Source organism: Carcharodon carcharias, chromosome 13 (genome assembly GCF_017639515.1).
Source record: "Carcharodon carcharias isolate sCarCar2 chromosome 13, sCarCar2.pri, whole genome shotgun sequence".
In the NCBI taxonomy this organism is placed as follows: domain Eukaryota; kingdom Metazoa; phylum Chordata; class Chondrichthyes; order Lamniformes; family Lamnidae; genus Carcharodon; species Carcharodon carcharias.
Genome location: NC_054479.1, coordinates 21,890,611 through 21,916,333, shown reverse-complemented (window position 1 = coordinate 21,916,333; position 25,723 = coordinate 21,890,611). Strand labels below are relative to the sequence as shown.

The 25,723-nt window shown below is 41.5% G+C and overlaps 1 protein-coding gene across 2 annotated transcripts in view; it reads left to right on the top strand.

Annotated features, from left to right (window-relative positions):
* pole (polymerase (DNA directed), epsilon) overlaps positions 1–25,723 on the top strand; it is a 138,117-nt gene that overhangs the window by 15,559 nt on the left and 96,835 nt on the right. For both annotated transcript variants that reach the window (XM_041203159.1, XM_041203158.1), the window contains 12 exons: positions 2,234–2,372; positions 2,963–3,043; positions 3,374–3,481; positions 4,785–4,895; positions 5,157–5,242; positions 6,777–6,896; positions 8,417–8,549; positions 10,386–10,499; positions 16,964–17,176; positions 18,413–18,520; positions 19,332–19,460; positions 22,088–22,190. In XM_041203159.1, coding sequence (XP_041059093.1) covers positions 2,234–2,372; positions 2,963–3,043; positions 3,374–3,481; positions 4,785–4,895; positions 5,157–5,242; positions 6,777–6,896; positions 8,417–8,549; positions 10,386–10,499; positions 16,964–17,176; positions 18,413–18,520; positions 19,332–19,460; positions 22,088–22,190 — 1,445 coding nt within the window. The remainder of the gene's footprint in view (positions 1–2,233; positions 2,373–2,962; positions 3,044–3,373; positions 3,482–4,784; positions 4,896–5,156; positions 5,243–6,776; positions 6,897–8,416; positions 8,550–10,385; positions 10,500–16,963; positions 17,177–18,412; positions 18,521–19,331; positions 19,461–22,087; positions 22,191–25,723) is intronic.

Sequence of the window (25,723 nt, the reverse complement as noted above, 5' to 3'; positions counted from 1 at the left end):
GCAGCAGATCGATCGGTGTCACACCACCTTGAAGCTCCCTTCCCAGTGTGTCATCACCCTGACTTTGACATGTCCTGGAGTTCCAGCACTGCGCCTTGGTGCAGCTCCTCCAGGTTGCCCCCAAAACAGTAATGTGGGTTTGAATGTAACACGTGCTGTAGGGGCAGAACCCATCTCTTAACCACCCTCTCAGGGTGACCTCAGCATGAGCAATACCTGCTGGCCCACCCAGCAGAGGACACATGCAGTCGCTACACTCAGACTTGGGGGGATGGGGGGGGGCGCCAGGGGGCAAAGCCTTCTTGCTGGGTTAAGTGACCAATGCCAACATGGTACTCACCCTTCCTGAGCGCAAGAGGTCATTGAAGCGCTTGTGACACTGGATCCAGGTGTGTCGCACCACATCGCGGGAGCTCAGCACCTCCGCCTCCTCCTAGGCATGTTTTGTTATGCGGGGGGGGGGCCTCCTCCTCCCGAACTGGGGTACGAGGACCTCCCGCCGTGCTGCCACTTCCTCAAGGAGGGCAGCAAGGTAATTATCTGAAAAACGAGGAGCACAGTGCCCCCCCTGCCCTACCCTCCTGCCTGGCCTGCTCGCCAGCAGCACTCTGGGGAGCCCTTCCAGTAGCCATGTTTGATAGCCTTTGAGAGGCTGCAGCAGCTTTTTAAAACAGGTCGCCATTGGATCCGGCAGTCATTGCAGTCCCGCCGCCGCCTGCCCACTCCCGCTGTCCTCGGGAGCTGCGATTCATGCTGGGCAGGCCTTAATTGGCCCGCGTAAAATGGCGTGGACTCGATCGTGGGCGGCAACTGGGTCTGCGCCCGCCAGCCAGCCAGCCAGAAAATTTTGCCCGTTAAGACTGCTTGCTTGTGTGGGAAAGCTGTTCCTTTTTTTTTTATTCGTTCATGGGATGTGTGTATCACTGGCTGGGCCAGCATTTATTGCCCATCCCTAATTGCCCTTGAGAAGGTGGTGGTGAGCTGCCTTCTTGAACTGCTGCTATCCATGGTGTAGGTACACCCTGTCTGATGATGTAAGGAAGCTAAACTAGGTTAGCAGCTAGTTCTGAATGAATCAATAATTTTGTCACTTGCTAAAGAGAAGAAGAAAGTCAAGTTAGGCATGGTTCACTTTGTACCAAAATATAGCATTATGGTGCTTTGCACTTAAGATTTTTCTTTGCCTCTCCTATTTTCCCCCAAAAGATACCTGAAAAGGTTGCTTGCCCTACCCCAACTACTGAGAAACTATGCAGCCTAAATAGGATAAGTAAGAATTTTGCACAGTGAAATCACAAATCAATATTTAGTCACATTTTTAGAGATAATTTTTGTGGTTTGTGGATTGCTCATTTATAAAGTACTTTATCCTCATTGCTGTGCAGGCAAGTTTCTGTAAAGCTATTCCTGCACTGAATAGGATCTTGTGACAATTCACAGAATCACAAAATTGTTACAGCACAGAAGAACGGCATTTGGCCCCTTGTGTCTGCACCGGCTCCCCAAATGAGCAATTCACCTAGCGCCGCTCCCTCGCTGCCTTCCCGTAACCTTGTGCATCCTTCTTTCCTTTTCAGATAACGGTTTAATTCCCTTTTGAAAGTCTCATTTGAACCTGCCTCCACCATAGTCTCAGTGCATTCCCGACTTTAACCACTTGCATGAATAGGTTTTCCCTCGTCACTTTTTTGCTTCTTTTACCAATTACTTTAAATCTGTTCCCTTTCGTTTTTGACACCTTCACAAGTGGGAACAGTTTCTCCCTGTCTGCTCTGTCCACACCCTTCAAGGTTTTGAACACCTCTGTCAAATCACTTGGCCTTTTCTTCTCCAAGGAAAACAGTCCCAGCTTCTCCAGTCTATCTACATAACTGAAGTTCCTCGCCCTTGGATCCATTCTCGTGAATTTTTTCTGCACTCCCTCCAATGCCTACATGTCTTCCCTAAAGTGCAGCACCCAGAACTGGACGCAGTACTCAGTGGAGGCCAAACTCGTGCCTTATACAAGTTCAATATATCCTCTTTGTTCTTGTACTCCATGCCCATATTAATAAAGTCTAGGACACTGTATGCTTTATAAACTGCTCTCTCAACATTTCCTGCCACCTTCAATGACTTATGCACATAAACATCCAGGTCACTCTCCTCCTACACCCCCTTTGGTGTTGTACCCTTTATTTTATATTTCTATTTTATATTGCTAAATTTTGTTAATATTTGTTTGTAATGGTAGTGCCTTGGCTGGGGACAGTGTAACTGAAGGGGAAGGAACATCCAAAAAAATTTCTGATCAAATGGAAAACATAATTGACATCCGCGAATACGATGTACCCTATCATGTTCGAGTATCTATTGATCTGAAGATTCAGGTGGTGAGTACATTTATATTTTGCTAGTATTTGCTAACTGATGTGTAACTAAAGCAAAGCTTTCTCTGGGATACTGCAAAGCAATTAACTGAGTCAGAAACCCAAGTCTGCTTCATAATTTCTGTGAAGTTATGAATTCCTTCCCATCCTCCCAGCTAACACACATCCTTGGGTCTTGTCCCATTTGTGGCCAATGGGTTAGCTGGTGTCTTGACCCCAGACTTATTTCAACACTGTTTGAGTGAGCACCCTGGAGGCCTGTAAAAGCCTTCCTTTTGGCTAAATTTCCCTTACAATTTTAATTAACTTGGACATAGGGGTGGAATTTTTCTAACGTATGTATTTAAAGGTAAAGTTGTATTCAGGCTTCATCCTGAAGTAGAAATAACTGGTGTTCCAGTCCTACTGGTGACTCCTGTTGATTGCCACTAGTATTAAAGGTACCTGTACTTACCTGGATAAAATCTGAGTGAAGCAAGTTTTTGAAAGTTTTGTTTAAATAGAAATGTTATGTGATTTATTTTTGGCAGTGTCAACCTGATTATGGATTAATTAGGATTCTTTATATATTTGACTCTCATCTTACTTTGTAGGCACATTGGTACAATATACGAATTCGTGGTGGTGTCTATCCTCCTGAAATCATACGTAGGGACGATTTGGTTGAGCGACCAGTAAGTAGTAAATGGATGTATAGGTTCATCTAAATCTGAAAGAACAAGTTCTATTTGCAGTAAACTAAGCCCCTTTTGAGAGTAAACTTTAGTTGCATTTATCCCTTCGAGGAACACAATTTGAGACTGAATTCTATGGAGCTCACTAATTCATTTTTAAGATGGAATCTCTTGTATGTAATTACCTTTTTAGAAACTTGCATAAATATCAGCTTAATAGCAAACTTGAGAATCCAGCTTGTTTTTTTTTTTACAAATTCTTTATTTTTGGTTAATTTGTCAATGATCTGAATGAAATATTTATATTTTTTACATAATTGTCTTTTCCAGGACCCTGTTATTTTGGCTTTTGACATTGAAACAACAAAATTGCCATTGAAATTTCCAGATGCCGAGAACGATCAGATCATGATGATTTCCTACATGATTGATGGACAGGTTTGTTTAAATATTTGGAATAAAAGTGAAAACTGAAAATGTTAAAATGCAGAGCAGGTTGATTAGTATATGGAATGGCAAGAAACCCGGTATGCAATTCTTAGGTTTTTTTAGTTCAGTGCCAACTATATAGTGGGACATAGAAAATGCACTGAACAATCGTAGGTTGTTTAAGGAAGAGAGATAATCCACTATTGAACATTACAGCTTGAACCTACAATTGCATTTGAAGTCCAGTTAAACATTTCTAAGACTGAAACTGTCCTCTTTGGCCTGCACCGCAAACTACACAACTTTGTCACCTAATTCATCCTTCTCTTTTGCCACTGAATTGGTTTGTTTAGAAACTCTTTTTTACTTATTGAAAAATGGGCTGAGCTCCTGATCCCATATCCTCTCCATCACAAAGACTACTAACTTTCACCTCTAATATCGCCTCGTAGCAGCCCACTTACTGTTTAAAAATATCCCACCACCTTGTGACTTGACTATTTCAATGCCTTCTTTTCTAGCTTCCCATCCTCGCTCTTCATAAACTTGAGCTCATGCATAATCTTTGTTCCCTGTATCCTATCCCATTACAAGTTCCACTCAGCCATCACTCCTGTACTTACTGTTTTCTGCTGATTTCCAGTCACACAGCACCTCTAACTTAAAATGTTCTTCTTCATGGTTAAGTCCCTTTCTGGCCTCATTCCTCTATCTTGTAACTCTCTTTCCCTTCACTTTTTCCCCCCACCTCAACACAATTCTTGGTTCCTCCAACTCTCAACTCTTATGGTATCCCTCTACCATTGGCAGCTGTGCCTTCAATCACTTAGCCCCCATGCTCTGTAATTTCTTCCCTATGTTGTTCACCGCCTATCCTTTTTTAAGACCCTTGTTAAAACACATCTATTTGACAAAACCTGAGATTATCCCTCCTAATCTTCGGCTTGGCATCCATTTTCTTCTAATATTCCCCTGATATATCTTGGGGAAGAATTTTCTCCCTGGCCGGGGGGAGGGGGTGCGCACAGCCGATCACTGCCTGCAGTCAGCTGCACGCTGTCATTTCACGTGGTGGCCCAGAAGTGCTGAGCGAGGATTAGAATGACATGCAGTGAAGTTGGGACACATGCCCGACGTCACCACGGGTCATTTTACGTGTCGGTGGGATTCTGGCCTTGATGTTTTTCCATGTTATACAAATCCAAGTTGTTGGAGTTTTGTCAGCTGTTGCTCTGCGTTATGCAAGGCAGTAACCAATGTATGCCTTAAAGTGACTAGCATGCATAATATTTAGCTCCATCTCTCTTTACAGGGCTATTTGATTACAAACAGGGAAATTGTGTCTGAAGATATTGAGGATTTTGAGTTTACGCCAAAGCCAGAATATGAGGGCCCTTTTTGTGTATTTAATGAACCAGATGAGGTGGGTGAAATCTGTTTGATTAACTGTTCACTGATTTGATACTGTGCATTTTGAAAGTGTTTTTGGTAACTGACTTAGCTTTTTGCACCAAGGTCTAGCTGTAGAATGTGTAAAGTGCTCGCCATTTAAAGCTGGAGACCCAATTTCACAGATGCCTACTCCTGTCCAGTTTCTGTCTTTCTCGTTTTACAAAAATAACTTTATGAAAAAACTTAACTTTTGCAAACTGCTAGTGAGTTTTTACTTTTAATTGTGCTTTAGGCGAGCTTAATTCGGAAATGGTTTGAACACATCCAGGAAACTAAACCTAACATTCTTGTGACGTATAACGGTGACTCATTTGATTGGTGAGTACGTTTACTGCAGCGACTGCCCCAGAACCTTTATATCTAGGATGAGTGATCTGTTCGGATCTGCTTCGTGATATTTTCACTGTTTCTGAGGCAGAGATGGGAAGTGGAAGCATGCCAGGATCAGTGCTAGGACCACAGTTCATAATCTATATTAATGGTTTAGACCTTGGGATCAAAAATGCAATTCTATATTTGCAGACACATAAACCAGTGGGTGGTGGGGTATCTGCAGCACATTATAAGAAGAAAATACCCATGCAGAATGGGCCAAATGAAGTTCAACATAAATAAGGTTGAGATATTGCATTTTGGTGAGGGAAAAAAATAAAGGGGAGCACTGAAGTAACAAAATAAAAATCTAATTGGGGTTAAGGAACAAAGTAAAAATACACAAATCATTAAAAGTTGCAACACAAGTCAGTAAGGCCCCAACGAAAGCAAATCAAACATTTGAGTTTATTTCTAGGGGGATAGAAATGAAAAGCAGAGAAATTGTATTGCAATTTGGTTCAATTATACTTGAAGTACTGTGTACAGTTCTGACCACCATGTTATAAAAAGAATATAGGGACGCTGGAGAAGGTGGAAAAAAAAATACAAGAATGACACGCGAAATATGGGAAATACACTTATCAGCAAAGGGTGAACAGGCTGGATCTCTTTTTTTAAAAAAAAGCCTGAGAGGTGACCTAACAGTCTTTAAAATTTATGAAGGATTTTCAGAGTAGACAGATTGTGTATCCACTTGTGGGGAAGGGCAAAACTAAAGATCATCATTACACTATATAGTCACCAAGAAATGAAATAAGGAATCGGACTTCATCACCTAGAGAATGTGGAACTTTACTGTGAGGAATAGCTGAAACATATTGTAGAAATGCATTTAAGGGGAAACTAGGTTAACATATGAGGGAGAAAGGGTTAGAGAGGTTTGCTGATATAGTTAAATAAAGAAAGATAGGAGGAGTGGAGCATGGAGCTTTTAGGCCAAATGGTTGCTTTTGATGCTGTATATTCTATAATAGCCCGTACATATGCATCTGAGTTGTGCAAATTCCTATTTTACAATTTTTTCTTAAGATGTCAATTTGCTTACAGTAATTTACAATTGATTAATAGTAATAGCCTTGTCTGACATCTAATACTGAATTATATGTAATTTCATGTATCATTATAATAAAGATTTAATTTCTAGGTAGGTTAAAAATAGCTAGAAGTAAAACCTGCTACCAAAGCAGAATTCATTTTTACAGGAATTCATCCAGCCCAAGTTTTTATTTAATCCCCCTTCAGCACTTGGATGAAAACTGAATGAACCAGATTGCCATTAAATTATTTTTCCCCCTGATTTGCAGCCTGTTAGTTGCAATATTGATTTCTTGCCACCAGGTGTCTCGCGTTCTTTGTAGGTAGAATACACAATACAATGGTCACATTTGCAGCAGTTTCTTTTGCACTGGGAAGTAGGAGGGTATAAATACAAGGTTTTCTTCAGAACTGTAATTTTCATTTGGTCTGTGCTTTCTAGGCCATTTGTGGAGACACGAGCTGCGGTGCATGGTTTGAACATGTACAAAGAGATTGGTTTTCAGAAGGACAGTCAGGGCGAGTTCAAAGCTAGTCAGAGCATTCACATGGACTGCTACAGGTATGAGCTTTGGGTTGATGCAGTTGTTTTTAATTGTACAAGGAATTTGGGTCATGTAGGTGTTTTAAGGTCAAGTATATTTTCCTTTATTCTCCATTTGAGAATGCTAAATCTTAACAGTCATTGTCCCCAAAGTGGAAATTGTGCCTTCTATCAGCATTGCTATCTTTTATCATGAACTTTATAAATATATTTCATTCTTTCAGTAATGACTGTTATAGATGTGACCTCCATTGATGTGCTATCCTGAGATTGAGAACAATGGCCTCTGCTGCCTACTTCCATAATTACCAGAAATTTGACTATCGGTGAACTGCTCTGAACTTTCACAGACCTTAACATAAATGTCCCCAGAAGGAAATGGATCCTATTTTTACTCAAAGGGTGCATTTCAAACAAGTGGCTAAACAACTCCTAAAATATAAGAGTTGATTTCTAAAATAAAAGCAGAAAATGTTAAAAACTCTCAGCAGGTTAGGCAGTATCTGTGGAGAGAGAAACAAGAGTTAACATTTTGGGTCGATGACTGCATCTGGTTGCTGATGTGGTTTGATAAGCTGCAGAATGCCCTTTTAGTAAGGGAGACTCCATTCCTCTTCCAGGGAACTGCCAACGCTAAACTAAACTATTTACAGCCTTGGTGTCATATTTGACCTTGAAATCAGCTTCCAACCATACATCTGTGCCATCACTAAGAGTGTTTGTTTCCATCTATGTAATATCACATGGTTCTTTCCCTACCTCAGCTCATCTGCTGCTGAAGCCCTCATCAATGCCTTTATTAGCTCCATATTCCAACACACTTCTGGTCAACCTCTCATCTTCCCCCTCCGTAACTTTTAATCTAACTCACACCAAGTTTCATTCACCCCAGAACTTACTAACCCCTTGCCTGGCAATATTTTCAAATCTCTCAATGATCTTGCCCCTCGCTATCTCTGTAGCCTTCTCCAGCCCTACGACCCTCAAATACCTGTACTGCTTCAATTCTGGCCTCTTGTGCACCCCCTGCTCTAGTCATTCCACTATTGGTAGCTGTGCCTTCAACTTCCAAGATGCTAAGCTTGGGAATTCATTCCCTAAACCTTCTTGCCTATCTACTGCTTTCTTTCATCCTTTGGGATGCTTGTTAAGATGTTCTTCTTTGATGAGGCATTTGCCCTAATATCTCTTAAGTGTCCAATTTTGTTTGATAATGTTATGGTGAACTGCCTTGGGATGGTTACTATGTTAAAAGTGCTAAATAATCTCAAGTTGTTATTGTTGAGACAAACAAATCAGCCCCCCACAAGGGGGCTGCATTTTGGGGGTAATTTGCTGCAGAAAACTCTACATATATGCTGAAAACTAATGGGGCTGGGTACCCCTCATCTTGTAAGGACAATGCACAGATACTTACGTTTGCTTCCAGGGATCGTTGTTCCAAATGTTCAGAATGACACAGATAGCAGTTATTCTCTCCGTTTGGGCTGATGATGGACTGAAAGCAATTTTTAAATCAAGTGCTCTTTTTGTACCAGGTGGGTGAAGCGAGACAGTTACCTCCCTGTGGGCAGTCAGAACTTGAAAGCTGCGGCTAAGGCCAAACTGGGATATGACCCTGTGGAGTTGGACCCTGAAGATATGTGTCGAATGGCCACTGAGGAACCACAGGTAACAGCAGATAAAGTAGTACATGTTCAGAATAGATGAAATAACAGGGGTTGCTTTGCAATAATTTCATGGAAAAGTGCTAGAAGATGACAAGCAGAATTTGGGGCAGAATCTTCTGTTTGGCGAGGGCGGGGGGGAGGCGGGGCCTGCTCGCCAACGTGTAAAATGACGCAGGGTGACATCGGGCATGCGTCCCCACGTCATTTAGATTTTCAGTTCGGCGGGCACACAGCCGAATCGGCTGCACGCCCCCCCCGCACTGTCAAAGGCCTATTAAGACCATTAAAAAAAGTAATTAAATGATTAATGGACCTGCCCATCCAACCTTAAGGTTGGTAGGCAGGCTTGGAGCCCAGGCGGGCTCCTGAAAATACATGAAACCTCACCCACAGGCAAGATGAGATTTCATGAGGGTATTAATATTTTTATAAAATGTTTAAATAAAAGAAATTGAAATGTCTCAGCTCATGTGACAGTGTCACATGAGTGGACATGTCAGTAATTTTTTCCCCCTTTATTGAAATTTTCAAACCTGAGCCAATCCCCCTGAGGCAGGGGGGTCTGTGCACTCTTCACACGCATGTGCAAAAGAGCTCACTCCCAGCTCAGGGAATCCCCCCCACTCCACCTGCACAGGGAGCACATAGCACTTCCTGGTGGATGTCACGCTGGGCGGGCCTTAATTGGCCAGCTCATGTAAAATGGAAATGCACCCCCAACAGGAGGCGCTGATCGGAAACCCGCCTGCTCCCGCACAACCCCACCCCCCACCACCACCCCCCGCCCCCCCCAGTGGGGGGAAGATCCTGCCCTCAGGTTATTAGAAAAAAGAACAAGGGCACCTCAAAAGAAACTGTACTGTTGGAAAACAGGTAGGATGGAAAGATGTGCCTCATGGTAGGAAATATGATACAAAATGATCTGGCTGATGTAGAGACCAGTGATATAGAATTTGAAGGAAGTAATCCATCATCATCGAGAGTGGGGCCGTTGGAAATGAGCCGATACACTTTGCCTGAGGTAAAATGACTGTTCAGAACCCTGGTGTAGAAAGTGAAGTTATCAGAGCAGGTATGGCTGAATTTGAGGAACTAGAAGCAATAAAATGAATCTTTACAGAAAGTGGAGTAGAAGAGAACATAATCCAGTTATTTGAGAGCCTGGACTTGTATAAATACCTGAGAAACCTTTAGCCAGAAATGGGAGGCGAGTGAAGTTAGGGAAGGTAAGAGTTAAAATGGAATGTGAGATGACCAGAAGAACTGCATCCCCAGGGTTGAGTGGAAATTGAAAGTATATTAATTAAAATCTCTAGGAAGCTGAATCAGGAAGCAGCACCAACATAGTTATCAATTTAACTACCCAAGGGGTTGAGTAGTGTTGGAGCATAGTGTACAATAGACAGGCACACTGAGCTTATTGAAGCACTACTTTTATTAAATAAAGTTGCTTTAGGTGAGAGCAGATTCAAAGGGCCAAATTGGCTACTTTCCCTATTTCTTATGTTTTTAAATTCAGCTGACAGAGGGTGATGGTGGCCAGCGATAGTTCCACTATTTAAAGAAGAGGCCCTGAAGCCATTCTTGTGAGGACTGGGAATTAGTTTATTACTCCACAAATCTGTTTACAACTGGACCAATACAAATATTTCTTGAATTTTTCCATTATAAATGCTTTAAATTGTATTTTAATTGGAACGTAGAAACAAATACAGTTAAAATCATTTATATTGTTTCACTTATGTTTAAAAATTTTAAGATGATCAAGATCTCTGACCAAACAGCAGTGGGGGTATACATTCTTAGAATATTAATGGATTTTTATTTTCTGCTGCAGACTTTAGCCACATATTCGGTCTCTGATGCTGTGGCTACCTATTATATGTACATGAAGTATGTGCACCCCTTCATTTTTGCCTTGTGTACGATCATCCCTATGGAACCTGATGAGGTATGTGTTTAAAGTTTTGAGATTTTACTTGAATTAGTTCTTGGTTTGGAGATGCCAGCAATTATACATTTATTGCCCATCTTTCTTGTCTTGAGAAGTGCTGGTCTGCCTCCTTGAACTGATGCCATGATGGAGCTCCTATGATGATTTTAAGGAGGGGATTTCTGCAACCAAGGAAAGATAGTGCTAGATCACTGTCAGAATGGTTCTTGGGGTGATGGTTTTCCCATGACATTGCTGCTTTTGTCCTTTCTGGTGGTTGAGGTGACAGGGCAGGAAACTGTTGTTGAAATGATCTTGGCAAGTTGCTGAATAATATTCTGTAGATCATACATACTAATACTAATGCTATAGTACATCGGCATGCCTGCCAGGTGTTTCCATCACCAATCAAGTGCATTGCTCTGTCATGGATCATGTAATGCCTCTTGTGGTGTTGTGGTTGCATGCATCTAAGCAACTTGAAATGGCTGGTTTGAGGAGCTCCTACAATGATGGGGCTTTTCCACAGGGATAACCAACTTCTGTTTAAAATGGAATGATGCCAAGACTGGAGAGCTTTCTCAATTTCTTCAGTTTTTCTGGCTTTTTGTGCCCCACTTGCTCAAATACTGCCTTAATGTTGAGATTGGCTACTCTTGTTGGATCAAAATTGTGATGAAATTTGGAGCAGAACGGTTCTGGCAAAATCCAAACTGAGCATTAGTAAGCAGATTAAAGATATATTACTCCTGTAATATTGTACCTTAATTTTTCTTTAAAAAAAGCATTGAATATTGTATTGCACAATTCTAGGGATAAGTAAAAATAGTACATCTGTGAGGCATTGCCTTAGTTCAGCATATTATTCCATGAAGTGATGGCATGTCAGTTTGTCTCCATGCCTTCTCATATGTGTCCAACCACAATACATCACTTCCAGAGTCCCTGAGGCAAACATCCTTAGCTCAATCATATTCAGTTGTTTCATTAATGACCTCCTGTTGTCATAAGATCAGGAGTGGGACTCCTCTTTGATTCCACATTTGCTGCCGTAAATGGAAGTTATACATTGCCAAAAGCAAAAGAACGAGAAATTTGGAGGGCACTTTACACCATCCAGTACTGCTCTTGTTTAGCTAGCAATCTTGTAAATTCACCTATATGTTTACTTAACCTGGAGTGGTTTTGGGCCCAGAGAGATTGAGAGAAAATATTTCCATTTACCAGGGAGGTACATGTAATACATTTTTTATTAAATTCATTCACGGGATGTGGTCGTCTCTGGCTGGGCCAGTACTTATTGCCCATCCCTAGTTGCCCTTGAGAAGGTGGTGGTGAGCTGCTTTCTTGAACCGTTGCAGTCCATGTGGTGTAGGTACACCCACAGTGCTGTTAGGAAGGAGGTTCCAGGGTTTTGACCCAGCAGTATTGGTGGAACGGCAATATATTTCCAAGTCAGGATGGTGAGTGACTTGGAGGGGAACTGCCAGGTGGTGGTGTTCCCACCTATCTGCTGCTCTTGCCTCCCTAGATGGTAGTGGTCGTGGGTTTGGAAGTGCTGTCTAAAGAGCCTTGGTGAATTCCTGCAGTGCGTCTTGCAGATGGTGCATGCTGATGCTACTGTGCGTTGGTGGTGGAGGGAGTGAATGTTTGTGGATGTGGTGCCAATCAATTGGGCTGCTTTGTCCTGGACGGTGTCATGCTTCTTGAGTGTTGTGGGAGCTGCACTCATCCAGGCAAGTGGGGTGTATTCCATCATGCTCCTGACTTGTGCCTTGCAGATGGTGAACAGGCTTTGGGTAGTTAGGAGGTGTTATTCACCGCACAATTCCTAGCCTCTGACCTGCCCTTATAGCCACAGTATTTATATGGCTAGTCCAGTTCAGTTTCTGTTCAATGGTAACCCCCCAGGATGTTGTTAGTGGGGGATTCAGTGATGGTAATGCCGTTGAACATCAAGGGCTGATGGTTGGATTCTCTCTTGTTGGAGATGGTCATTGCCTGACACTTGTGTGGCGCGAATGTTACTTGCCACTTGTCAGCCCAAGCCTGGATATTGTCCAGGTCTTGCTGCATTTGGACAAGGACTGCTTCAGTATCTGAGAAGTTGCAAATGGTGCTGAACATTGTGCAATCATCGGTGAACATCCCCACTTCTGACCTTATGATGGAAGGAAGGTCATTGATGAAGCAGCTGAAGATGGTTGGGCCGAGGATACTACCCTGAGGAACTCCTGCAGTGATATCCTGGAGCTGAGAAGACTGACCTCTGATAACCGCAACCATCTTCCTTTGTGTTAGGCATGGCTCTAACCAGCGAAGACCTTTCCCCCTGCTTCCGTTTGACTTCAGTTTTGCTAGGGCTCCTCGATGCCACACTCACTCAAATGCTGCCTTGATATCAAGGGCATTCGCTCTCACCTCAACTTGGAAGCTCAGCTCTTTTGTCCACGTTTGAACCCAGGCTGTAATGAGGTCAGGAACTGAGTGGCCCTGGCAGAACCCAAACTGGGCGTTGAGTGAGCAAGTTATTGCTAAGCAAGTGCCACTTGTTAGCACTGTTGATGACTCCTTCCGTTACTGATGATCAAGAGTAGACTGATGAGGTGTAATTGGCTGGGTTGGATTTGTCCTGCTTTTTGTGTACAGGACTGACCTGAGCAAGTTTCCAAGTAGCTGGGTAGATGCCTGTGTTGTAGCTGTACTGTAACAGCTTGGCTGGGGGTGGAGCAAGTTCTCGAGCTCAGCCTTCAGTACTACTGCTGGAATATTGTCAGGGCCCATAGCCTTTGCAGTATCCAGTGCCTTCAGCCGTTTCTCGAGATCACGTGGAGTGAATCGAATTGGCTGAAGACTAGCATCTGTGATGCTGGGGACCTCCGGAGGAGGCCGAGATGGATCATCCACTCGGCACTTCTGGCTGAAGACTGTAGCAAATGCTTCAGCCTTATTTTTTGCACTAATGTGCTGGGCTCCCCATCATTGAGGATGGGGATATTTGTTGAGCCTGCTCCTCCAGTGAGTTGTTTAACTGTCCACCACCATTCACGACTGGATGTGGCAGGACTGCAGAGCTCAGAGCTGATTTGTTGGTTGTGGGACTGCTTAGCCCTGTCTATCACTTGCTGCTTATGCTGTTTGGCGCACAAGTTGTCCTGTGTTACAGCTCCACCAGGTTGACACTTCACTTTTATGTATGCTTGGTGCTGCTGTTGGCATGCCCTCAGGGTTGATCCCCTGGCTTGATGGTAATGGTAGAGTGGGGCGTATGCCAGGCCATGAGGTTACAGATTGTGTTTGAGTATATTTCTGCTGCTGCTGATGGCCCACAGCACCTCGTGGATGCCCAGTCATGAGTTGCTAGATCTGTACGAAATCTATCCCATTTAGCATGGTAGTAGTGTCAGACAACACGAAGGAGGGTATCCCCAATGTGAATCTCCACAACGATTGTGCGGTGGTCACTCCTACCGATACTGTCATGAACAGATGCATCTATGACAGGTAGGGTGGTGAGGATGAGGTCAAGTATATTTTTCCCTCTTGTTGTTCCCTTGCCACCTGACGCAGACCCAGTCCAGTAGCTGTGTCATTTAGGACTCGACCAGCTTGGTCAGTAGTGGTGCTACCGAGCCACTCTTGGTGATGGACATTGAAGTCCCCCAACCAGAGCACATTCTGCACTCTTGATCCACTCACTGTTTCCTCCAAATGATGTACAACATGGAGCAGCACTGATTCATCAGCTGAGGGAGGGTGGTGTGTGTAATCAGCAGGTGGTTTCATTGCCCATGTTTGACCTGATGCCATGAGACTTCATGGGGTCCAGAGTCGATGTTGAGGACTCCCAGGGCAACTCCCTTCCAACTGTATACCACTGTGCCGCCACCTCTGCCAGTGGGATAGGATATACCCAGGGATGGTAATGGTGGTGTCTGGGACATTATCTGTAAAATATGATTCCATGAGGATGACTATGTCAGGCTGTTGCTTGACCACTCTATGAAACAGCTCGCCCAATTTTGGCACTAGCCCCCAGATGTTAGTAAGGAGAACTTTGCAGGGTTGGCAGGGCTGAAATTGGGTTGTCGTTTCCGGTGCCTAGGTCAATGCCGGGTGATCCGTCCGGTTTCATTCCTTTTTTGTGACTTTGTAGCGGTTTGTTACAACTGAAGGGCATTTAAGAGTCAACCACATTACTGTGGGTCTGGAGTTACACATAGGCCAGACCAGGTAAGCACAACAAGATTTCCTTCCCTAAAGAACATACGTGAACCCAAATGGGTTTTTGCAACAATCGACAATGGTTTCATGGTCATCATTAGACTTTGAAATCCAGATTTTTATTGAATTCAAATTCCACCATCTGCCATGGTGGGATTTGAACTCTGGTGCCCAGAGCATTACCATGGGTCTCTGGATTACTAGTCCAGCAACAATACTACTACGCCATTGCCTCCCCGTTTGAGCCAAAAACAGACTGGTTTTGTATATGCTGCCAGTAATTTGAAAGTTTTATTGATTTGCTGCAAATTTACAAAACTAGTGACAGATGGAGTTCAGTGTGGGGGGGTGTTAGGTCATCCATTTGAGCTTTGAGAAATATAGATTGGAATATTTGTGGAGGAGCAGAGATTTGGGTGTCAACAGATGCAAATCACTGAAAGCTAATTTTTGGGTACAAAAAGTAATCAAAAAAGCAAATGGAATGATTGCTTTTAATTCAAAGGGACTGGAATGTAGAAGTGATGTTTGAGTTGTACAGAAACTGTACGTACCATCTGCAGAACTACATTTGTTTTTGGCCACCAAACCTCAGGAAAGATACACTGGCCTTGGAAAGGAACAGTGCAAATTTACCAGTGTACCAGCGTTTAAAGAGTTAACTTATGAGAGCAGGTTGCACAAAATTGGCTTGCTTACCACTGAATTTAGAAGGCTAAAGGGTGATCTAATTGATGAACTTGCCAAGGCTCCTTCCACAGTACCTTCCAAACCCATGACTTCTACCCCCAAGAAGGACAAGGGCAGCAGATGCGTGGGAATACCACCACCTGCAAGTGCCCATTCAATCCACTGACATGAAACCATATTGTCATTCCTTTGCTGGGTCAAAACCCTGGAATTCCTTGCTAACAGCACAGTGTAGATGTACCAACACCACATGGATTGCTGCAGTTCAAGAAGACAGTTCACCATCTTCTTGAGGGCAATTAGGGATGGGCTACAAATGCTGGCCTAACCAACGACACCTGTATTCTGTGAAAGAATTTAAAAAAGGTATTTATAAAGGGATTTGATAGGCTAGATACAGAGAAACCATTTCCACTGGTGGGAGGAACCCAGAAAAGAAGGGCATAATCTAAATATTAGAGCTCAGCTACTCAGAAGTAAGATCTGGAAGGTAGATAAAGTGATTAAGAAGGCATATGGGATAATTGCCTTTATTAGCCGAGGCATAGAACACAAGATCAGGGAGGTTATGCTGGAACTGTATAAAACACTGGTTAGACCACAGCTAGAGTATTGCGTGCAGTTCTGGAATCAGCATTATAGGAAGGATGTGATTCACTAGAGAGAGTGCAGAGGAGATTTACCAGGATGTTGCCCGGGCTGGAGAGTTTTAGTTATGAGGAGGGATTGGATAGATTGGGGTTATTTTCCCTGGAGCAGAGGAGATTGAGGGGGGACATGATTGAGGTGTATAAAATTGAGTGTCATAGATAGGGTAGACAGGAAGGAACTTTTCCCCTTGGTGGTGAGATCAATAACCAGGGGGCATAGATTTAAGGTAAGGGGCAGGAGGTTTAGAGGAGATGTGAAGAAGAATTTTTTCACCCAGAGGGTGTTGGGAATCTGGAACTCACTGCCTGAAAGGGTGGTAGAGGCAGAAACCCTCATAACATTAAAGAAGTATTTGGATGTGCACTTGTGATGCCATGGCACACAAGGTTATGGGCCTAGTGCTGGAAAATCGGATAAGAATAGTTAGGTACTTGTTTGACAGGCGCAGACTCGATGGGCTGAAGGGCCTTTGTGCTGTAGAACTCTGTGACTGTATTTCATAAAGGTTAGTGGAAATCTGGACCCCTCCAGATTGATTGATCGACTGAAATTTTTCAACTCTTGATTTTTTTTTTAGGCATGGATATTAAGGGATATGAATAAAAGGCAAATAAATAGAGTTGAAATGCAAAGCAACCATGGTATGATTGAGGGGCTAAATGGCCCAAACCTGTGTTTCCACATACCTTCTATCGACTGCTGTTTGCAATGCACCGTTCCTGTCACAAGATGGCACTAACGTTTTACAATGTCAATAATATGGCAGTATTTGCATTTTATATATAATAAAGCATTTGGTAGATTTGTTAATTTACCTGATACAGTCAATTTCTACCTTTCTATATTAGGATTTCATGCAGTTCAGTGACTGAATATATTTTCATTCCTGGTGGTAAGTTCTGCTTTATCTCTATCAGGTGCTACGAAAAGGATCTGGAACACTTTGTGAGGCACTCCTGATGGTGCAGGCTTTTCACGCCAACATAATCTTCCCAAACAAGCAAGAACAAGTCTTCAATAAGCTAACAAATGATGGTCACGTGCTTGATTCGGAGACTTACGTAGGGGGACACGTGGAGGCTTTGGAATCGGGAGTTTTTCGCAGTGACATACCATGCCGATTTAAAATGGTGTGTATCAAAACTAGCACTTCTGCCATCACATTTAAGTGCACAACAGGAATTATGGAGTGTATCTGAAATCTATGTGAAACTGCACCTGTAGCATAGCAGAAGGCAAACTGTTTAACACCAAAATAGCCACCTGCTGGCGGTTAAAATCGATCTATATAGTACCCCTGTCTTCAGATGCTAGACTGCAACTTCATACAAGTTTTACTATCAATGCAATTCCTTAGCGGGGAAGGGTAGATATGGGTTCGCTGCCCCCTTTTATGCTTAATTGTGCTGGGAGAGACTTGGAATCACAGTGTTATAGCACAAACAGGTGAGCCAGCCCATCCTGTCTGTGCCTTTTTTTTTTAGTCTCCTTGAATCATACACACTTAATTTTCTCTTTTTACGCATCTATCTAATACTCTTTAAAGAACTTGTGGACTGTGCTTCAGCTTCAATTTACAACAATTAATTTCATGTTCTAATCAGCTTTTGTGTGGAAAATTGTTTTTCTAAACTTCTCCTTTAAATTCTTATGATTTTTTTTTCCTTAAATAACTACCATCTCATTTCAGCCTCATCTGCCTATAGAAGCAATTAATCACTATGATAACTCTTAATAACCTTGAAGCCTTCTATTAGAATAATTCTTTGACAGGAGGAACGTCTCTGATCGGCAAGGCCAGTCTTGTGTGATTTTTCTTGAGAATGGAGCCTTTGGCTGTGTTTACCTCCTTAGGAGAGTTTGAACCTTGGGTTGTGGCTGTAAGTCAAATGTGTGACCTGCATCAATTAAATTCTAAACTAGTTACCGTAATACCCCATTTGCACCCTCAGTATATTTGTATTCAATGAACAGCAGTAGAATTGGAGGACAGTGTTTGAGACCCAATTACTGAGGGGGTCAGAAGGTTTTGCATGAGAATAAGGGAAAATCTGTAGGAGGACCTTTGTCCTTTCCTCCCTTGCTTCCTCCTCTGACAATCTTGCTTAGGTATTAGCAGTAAGCAGTTTATTGCTTCAAAATTTCAGCATGGTTCTGCTGTCTGCCATCTCTGCCACACGCAAGAAATTCTTCATCTTCATAATGTTTTTGGTCAATTTTATTTTATATGTAAATTAAGAATAAAGCAGTGCTAGTAAGGAATTTAGTCTGGAGATTTAATTGGAATTGTAATCCTGTATTGGAGTTTTGTTTGTCAGACATACATCGTTGAATCCATTGTAATTTCTCGTTGTCTTCATTTTTAGAACCCAGCAGCGTTTGATTTCTTGCTGCAGAGAGTGGAACACACCATGCGACATGCTATTGAAGAGGAGGAAAAAGTTCCCATGGAACAGGTTACCAATTTCCAAGAGGTGAGTATTATACTGTTTTGTTTTTGAGGTTGTGTGTGTGCTGTAATTGTTCCATTCAAGCCACCTTTTAAGTAAAAATCTTAAAGGCTATGGGTATGTACTGCAATTGACTCTTGTATATTATTTTGGGGCAGCCTATTTCACATTTCCTCACCTTGCATAAATTTATTCTGCATTTGCGTGCAACTACTTTCATTCACATTTTGAAATTATGGCACATTGTCTGGAATTTTCAACAAGATGGAAAGCCATTCCCTATTTTTCCTGCCATTCTTTTCATTGTCTCTAAATGCCTTAACTATCCCATTTCCAGGGAAAGATAACCCAAGTTATCCAGTTTCTCAATACAGCTCAGTCCCTTAATGCCTGCTATCACCCTGGTAAAATTATTCACAGATTTTTCCACAACTAGTTTATCTTTAAAGCTGGTGCCTAAAACTGTGCATAATGCAAATATTTCAAAGAATTTTACATCTTTTGAATAGCAAACTTCATATATTTTAACAATGTTTAATAGTAAATGGTGTTTAGACCATTTTAATTTAACTTGTTACTTTTATTCCTTCCAATTTTTGTTTTGTGATTCTCTTGTATCCCACACTGTGAAAAGTAACTGAATACACAATTGTTGATGGCATTGGTTAACAGTTCTTTTATGTTCAATGTACATACAAGTCGATGCTGCTGAAGAAGGAAAGAAGTCAAACTGTATAACTAGATACCTTGGGTTGTGAGCGATGTTGCGAGTAGCTTGTGCTCAAAAGTAGTTTACTTCTGTGGAATTTTAGACTGGTTTATTTTCTTCCTGTAGGTCTGTGATGAGATTAAAAAGAAACTAAACTGTTTGAAGGAAGTCCCCAACAGGATTGAATGTCCGCTCATTTACCACTTGGATGTTGGGGCAATGTACCCTAACATCATTCTGACCAACCGCTTACAGGTACTGTATTAGATTATTTAATGTAATGTTAGCTTGAGGTTTCAGTGAGGGAATATCTTTCTCTGACCTAAATTATCTTTGCATGACATCCAACTTTGGCTCCTCATCTGGTTGCCATGAGCTGTTATCTAACCAGTAGTTCTTCTATGTTGCTGATGACTCAAAACATGTTGAATAAGTCAGAATGGTGCATAATTGAGGTGTCCAGTGCCATAAATATTGTTTTAATATTGTATGGTAGGAGGCTTCTAAACAGTTTACAGTTACCAAAAATTAGAGTTGCTCATGTCTCAAGTTCCTAGTATTGTCTTGACTGGAAGAATCAGCACTCTGCTGAAGCAGGAGAAATTCTATGACATTGCACTTGGGGTTGGCCAGCAATTAATGTCCAAGATGAAATTCGTTTAGTATCTGTTCACTCTTGTAATTAATTGGTATAATTACTGCGTTAATCTCATTCAGGTTTGATCTACATCGAGTGTGCAGCATAGATACAGACCATTCGGCCAACTGGGCAATGTTGGTGCCTATGCTTCACATAAGCCTCCTCCCACACAACTTCATCTAACGCTATTGGCATGTCCTTCTGTTCCTTTCTCTCTCTAGCTACCCTTAAATGCAGCTATGCCTTTTGTCTCAACTGATCTTTGTGGTAGTGTGTTTGACCTTCTTACCATACTTGAGGCGAACATGTTTCTCCTAAATTCCCTATTGGATTTATTAGTGCCTATTTTACATTTATGACCTCTAGTTTTGAACTCCCCTATTAGTGGAAACATTTTCTCTACATCTACCCTATCAAACCCGTTCATTACCTGACCTCTGCTTTCCCTGCTTTAGAGAAAAGAGCACCAGTCTGTTCAGCCTTTCCTGACAAGGATATCCTCTCAGTTCTGGTTTCCATTCTTTAAATCTTCGCATCTTTTCAAATGTCTCCTGGTTATCCATATCCTGGCTATCCATAACATGGATATGAGAACCGTGTGCAGTACTCCATGTGTTTTAATCAAGGTTCAATACAAGTTTAACAGAACTCCCACACTTTTTAATCTATTTCCCTAGAAATTAACCCCAGCACTTGTTTTTATGACCTTTAGTAATCTATTTTGCTGCTTTTGATGATTTATATATGCGTGCTGCTAGACCTTTTTGCTTTTCTACCCCATTTGGGCTCCTTATTATCTAAGCAGTATCTGACCTCTTTATTCTTCCTACCAAACACATCTGCTCACACTTGTCTATATTGAAATTCATTTACCTATTACATCTTGCAAGCTTAACACTGTCTTCCTGTATTTTGTTACAAACTTCCTTTGTTGGAACTACACCTCCCAATTTGGTTACATCCACAAATTTTGAAATTCTGCTTCCGATTCCTATGTCCAAATGCAAATTGTGAATAACAATTCTAGCACTCATCCCTCTGGAACACCACCTCACCTTTCAGCCAGCCTTAGTATCTTCCCTTAACCCTTACTTTCTGTTTTATTGTCCGCTTGCTATCGATTCTGCTACTTGTCCTCTGACTCCACATGCGACCTCAGTCATGAATTTACCATGCAGCACCCCATCAAAGGCCATTTTGAAATGTATTACATCAACTGTATTAACCCTGTCTACTGATATTGTAATTCAAAAAACAAACCAGCATAAAACCCCTGTTTTCTATTTCTGGATCATATTGTTAACTTCTCTTTTCTATGACTTTTTGTTTTGTAATTCTGTGTAACTTATAGTAAGAGGAAAATGCTATCTAACTGTAGATTTGTACGTAACTTGTTGAGTAAACACTATTGAACTCTTGATTCAAATGTTCTGATATTGGACATGGTTCACTTTTCCTATTTAAAAACCTGCAGCAGTTGAAGTCCGGGAAGGAGAAACATTTTTCTTTGAAGAAACTGATGACCAGTTCAGGAGTAATAGGTGTTTTAATAGTAACTCTTCCTCTCTTGGTTATTTAAGGTGCACCACTCCCAATCAGAGCTTATTGATATTAATAGGAGAAATATTTTTATGTATAGGGCTGGAACAACATGAAATATCCTTCCAGAAAACATGCTGAAAGCAAAATTTCATTCTAGCTTTTTAGAGGAAATTATTTAAATATAACAGAAAAGTTCTGAAGGGGATGGGGAAAGGACATGAAGTGGGACCAAGTGCTTAACTCTTTTCAGAGAATTGGTGCTGCTATGATGATTCTAATGATTTCCCTCAACGCTGCAGTAAAAGGGGCTCTGCTTATGTTACTGGGAGCACTTAATGCTGCAATGTGAGCTCAAAATGGAAAATTGATTCCAGTTCAACAGTGGTATCCCTCGCAATGAACACCAAAAGAAACAATTTTTCTACATTCTGATAGCTTGACACAATTTTTGTTCCTTGTTGACTGGAGATCCACCAACTTTATTTTGTTTGTTTTGAATGAGCTCAAATGGTGTCTAACTAATTGAACTTAGCCTATACCCAAAACTCTATTATCTGGTTATCTATTCAGATTTGCAGACCCAGACAGATTTGTTCTCCATTGCTTGTATTATTGTTGAGTAGTCAATTCCAGAGAGCTTCCAGGTAAAGTTTCCATTTGTGTAAATTGCCTCACCACTAAGTATTCCATCTTCCTGCAGCCTTCTGCCATAGTGGACGAAGCCATCTGTGCAGCCTGTGATTTCAACAAACCAGGTGCATACTGCCAGCGCAAGATGACCTGGACATGGCGAGGAGAGTTTAGTGAGTACAAATATTTGTATGAAGCTGTTTCTGACATGTAGTTCACCTCTCGCATACCTTCAGTAACCTATAATAATTTGGATTCATTTTACATTGATGTTCCTTTGCAGTGAGCTTCCTGTGTTTTGCTGTTGCAAGATTTTGGTAGCGCAGTAACTGACATCAGAGCATTTTGTCAATATCTTGAAGGGTGCTGAACATTTTATTCATAAAAAATACATGTGATAGAGAAAAATGGGTCTTTTTGAAATAATAGCATTGCTTCTTGGTGCTTAATTAGGATGTTTTTATTATTTTAACAGGAAATTTATAAAAGAAATAGAGTAGCATTTTTTCACCCTTTTTTTATGGTTCAATATTTTGTTAGTACTGTAAATGCGTTGGAGAATTCAACCCAATTTTACAGAATGCAAATCCTGAATGCTTACAGCATTTTAATGCTACGTTTTGGTTCTATAATTTGTCGTAGCTGATGCTGCTCAGGTAATCTGATATTACCATCAAACATGTCATTGTCTGGGGCTGTAGGCAAGCCTCCAATATATGGTGCTGTTGAAGGCGGGATTCTGCACTATAATTTTTTTAATATATCATTTCCTTGAATATGATTGTGATACAAAATCAGAATTTATCTTTACCAGAAATTTTAGTAACGTTCCAGAATCAACCTCTGCTGTCCCAAGCAACATTTTACTATACATGGAAAGAGTGTGAACAAAAGCTACATTTTTTCACCACTTTTATTCCCCCTTTCCCCACCCCCATCCTATATAAACCTAACATTTGGAAACACTCGATGTGGACAGGACATACTTCCACTGCTTTACATATCTGTTGACAAGTCACTGATAAATTTCAGGGATTTCAATGTTTTCCCCAACAGTATGGTTTTGAACAGTATTACTCTTGTTTTGTTTCTTTTTAAAAGAAGCAAAATGTAATCTTAAGTACTTTAAGAGGGATCTAAACGAAAAATGGTTAATACCCTAAACTTGTTTTCCCCAGCAACTAAATTAACTGTTTGTTCGCTTGTCTACCAATCAAAGAACCCTTCATACCCATTTTGTTGGAATGCTGTTTGATCCCGGTCTGGCTGAAGAGAGAACCAAATGGAAAGAGGCCTTTTGGAACAGAAGAGCAAGCAGTGAGGCTTTTAAACATAGAGCTGCAAAATCTTCAGGCAGGCTTAAGGTCAGAAATGCTAAATAGGTGGTTGGAAGACATCATTTTCAGGTCAAATAAGGTGGACCACTGATGTTTCTGAAGCATGTCATGTATCATAACGTGAAGATAAGATGTACTGATTGAACTAAGTAAATGCTTGATATGTTCACTTACTGTGAAACAGTGCAGCTTAGTGATTAGCATTAAAGTACTGCTTATTCAACCTTCAAGAAAGCATGACAGATGAAGATTCAGTCCAGATCAGAAAGTATTATTATGCCCATTGTCTAATTAGATACGCAGCATTGAGGGTCAACACCCATGAAAGTAAGACACTCAGCCCACTTGTAAGGTGACAGACCCCCCCTGAACATGAGAAGATACCTACAGCAGACCTGAAATTTCAAAGGTCCTATTTGGTGGAATTTGTTGAATAAAAAAGGAAAAGCCCATTTAAAACGGATGTTCTACAAACATAAATCTCGTCCTCAATGGTTTGTTTTGCTATTGATGGAGTGCAGACCCTTCAAGTACTGTTTGTTTTCAGTGAGACTCACTAGCTTTTTATAAAGAAAAATGAAGCCAGGACAGTATCACAGAAACTATCCCTGATTAGGGTAAGATCATATTTTTGTCTGGGTAAGATTTAAATCTAAATTTTGATATGTTTGAATTTGCTGTTTACCACAATTTTATCAGCATGGTATTTTAACCTCCTCCACCACCTATCTCACGATCTGCAGAAACTTGCTCTGTTTATCCAAAAAAAAAACTTTTGTAGTTGAGGAATTGTGAAATGTAGAGTCTTAGCAAGTAGTGTACTTAAAACCAGTTAACGTTTCATTACAGCCAGGTACTTAGCAAGACGGACAGGAAATTGGCTCATATGCTTTAGAGAAAGTGTAGTTACATGGAAGGCACTATTGTGTGACTCGAGGTCACCTCACTTTTTGATCTTTCCTTATTACCATTTCCCCCACCATCCAACCAAGCATATACGTGCAGAACCTTTGTGTATTGCTTGAACCTAAGCTTGGCTTTCTTTCATTCCATTGCTTGGATTGCTTTTGCCTCCATGACTTTGCATGCCTCACTTCTTCCTTTAACTGCTAAAATTTATGTACATATTTATTATTTAGCTTTGGATTATGTCGACCCCCTGTACATTAGAAGACGTTCCAAATGCTGTGCTTCCATGTGACTTTTGTCCTTGCTTAGCTCTACTGGCTCCTTGTGTCCACTATTTTTGATGTTCACCCTCTTCTTCAAATCCTTCCATGGCTTTGTCCTGCTCTACTTCAGCAAACCTGTCTAGCCGTTTGTTTCTGTACGCACCAGGTTTCCTTTTGCACCATGCCTTATTCTTTTTGCCCATTCAATCATGCCATTGGAAGCAACTCCTTAAAACTGACACATTCCTACTTCCTGCGCCTTTCCTTTTTTTATCCCTCAGCCTTCCATTTTTATCTCTGATTTCCATGCCTACATCTCCAAGAATAGGTGCAGTCACAGTTCATTCATTCAGGGGATGAGAAATTTCTGCCATTTGGCACAATTCTGAATTTTGGAAAACTAAATTCCACCATTTTAATTATTTTTTACCCTCCACCTGGCCCAGGGCAGCCATCACTCGGCTCCTCTCTTGAATCCGCCACCATTCTGACTGACTTTCTGTGATTGGGAGATGCGGAGGTCTTGCCCCCAGTGGTTGTTACTCCCACGTGTAGCCTACAGAGCACTTTGGATCACTTACCTGGTGTCATCTCTGCTGCAGAAGCCAATGCAGCTGAACTGGGTTGACTCCATGGGGGGTGGGGAACTGAGTGTGGGACCGGGGCTTGCGGTCAAGAGCAGGGTGGGGAACCTAGAGCGGGACATGGGGATGGGGGTGGTGGGGTGGAATGTCATAAAGCTATTGATGCATATAATATTATTGAAAAATGTTTTTCTCTTAAAATAGAGGTTTAGTCTATGGGTGTGTCTTAATTGGTTTAAAGCCAGCTAGTCTAGGTGCTTTGATGTGTACTAGTTTTGAGATGTAAGAGAGGTTGAGTGAATTTGCGTTTTTTGACTAGAGCATTCACGAATTGGGTTGAAACCTGGCACCTAGCGAGCAGAGACCAAGCAATATGTTTATATTTATAGAATTGGTACTATGAAAGGGGTTTTATTGTTAGAAGAGGCTGGTTATTCAATGAGAATTTACATTCAATGAGCTGTGCTAGGTATAACTTCAGCAGTTTTTGTGTGTGCAGAGCAGAGGCAATGTAAGATCAAAGTAGCTGTAAGCCTACAACTGTCTCCACTGGAATTAAAGTGAAAGAAACCTCATTTTGAATTTGTAAGGTGAAAATGCTTTGCCTGGTGTC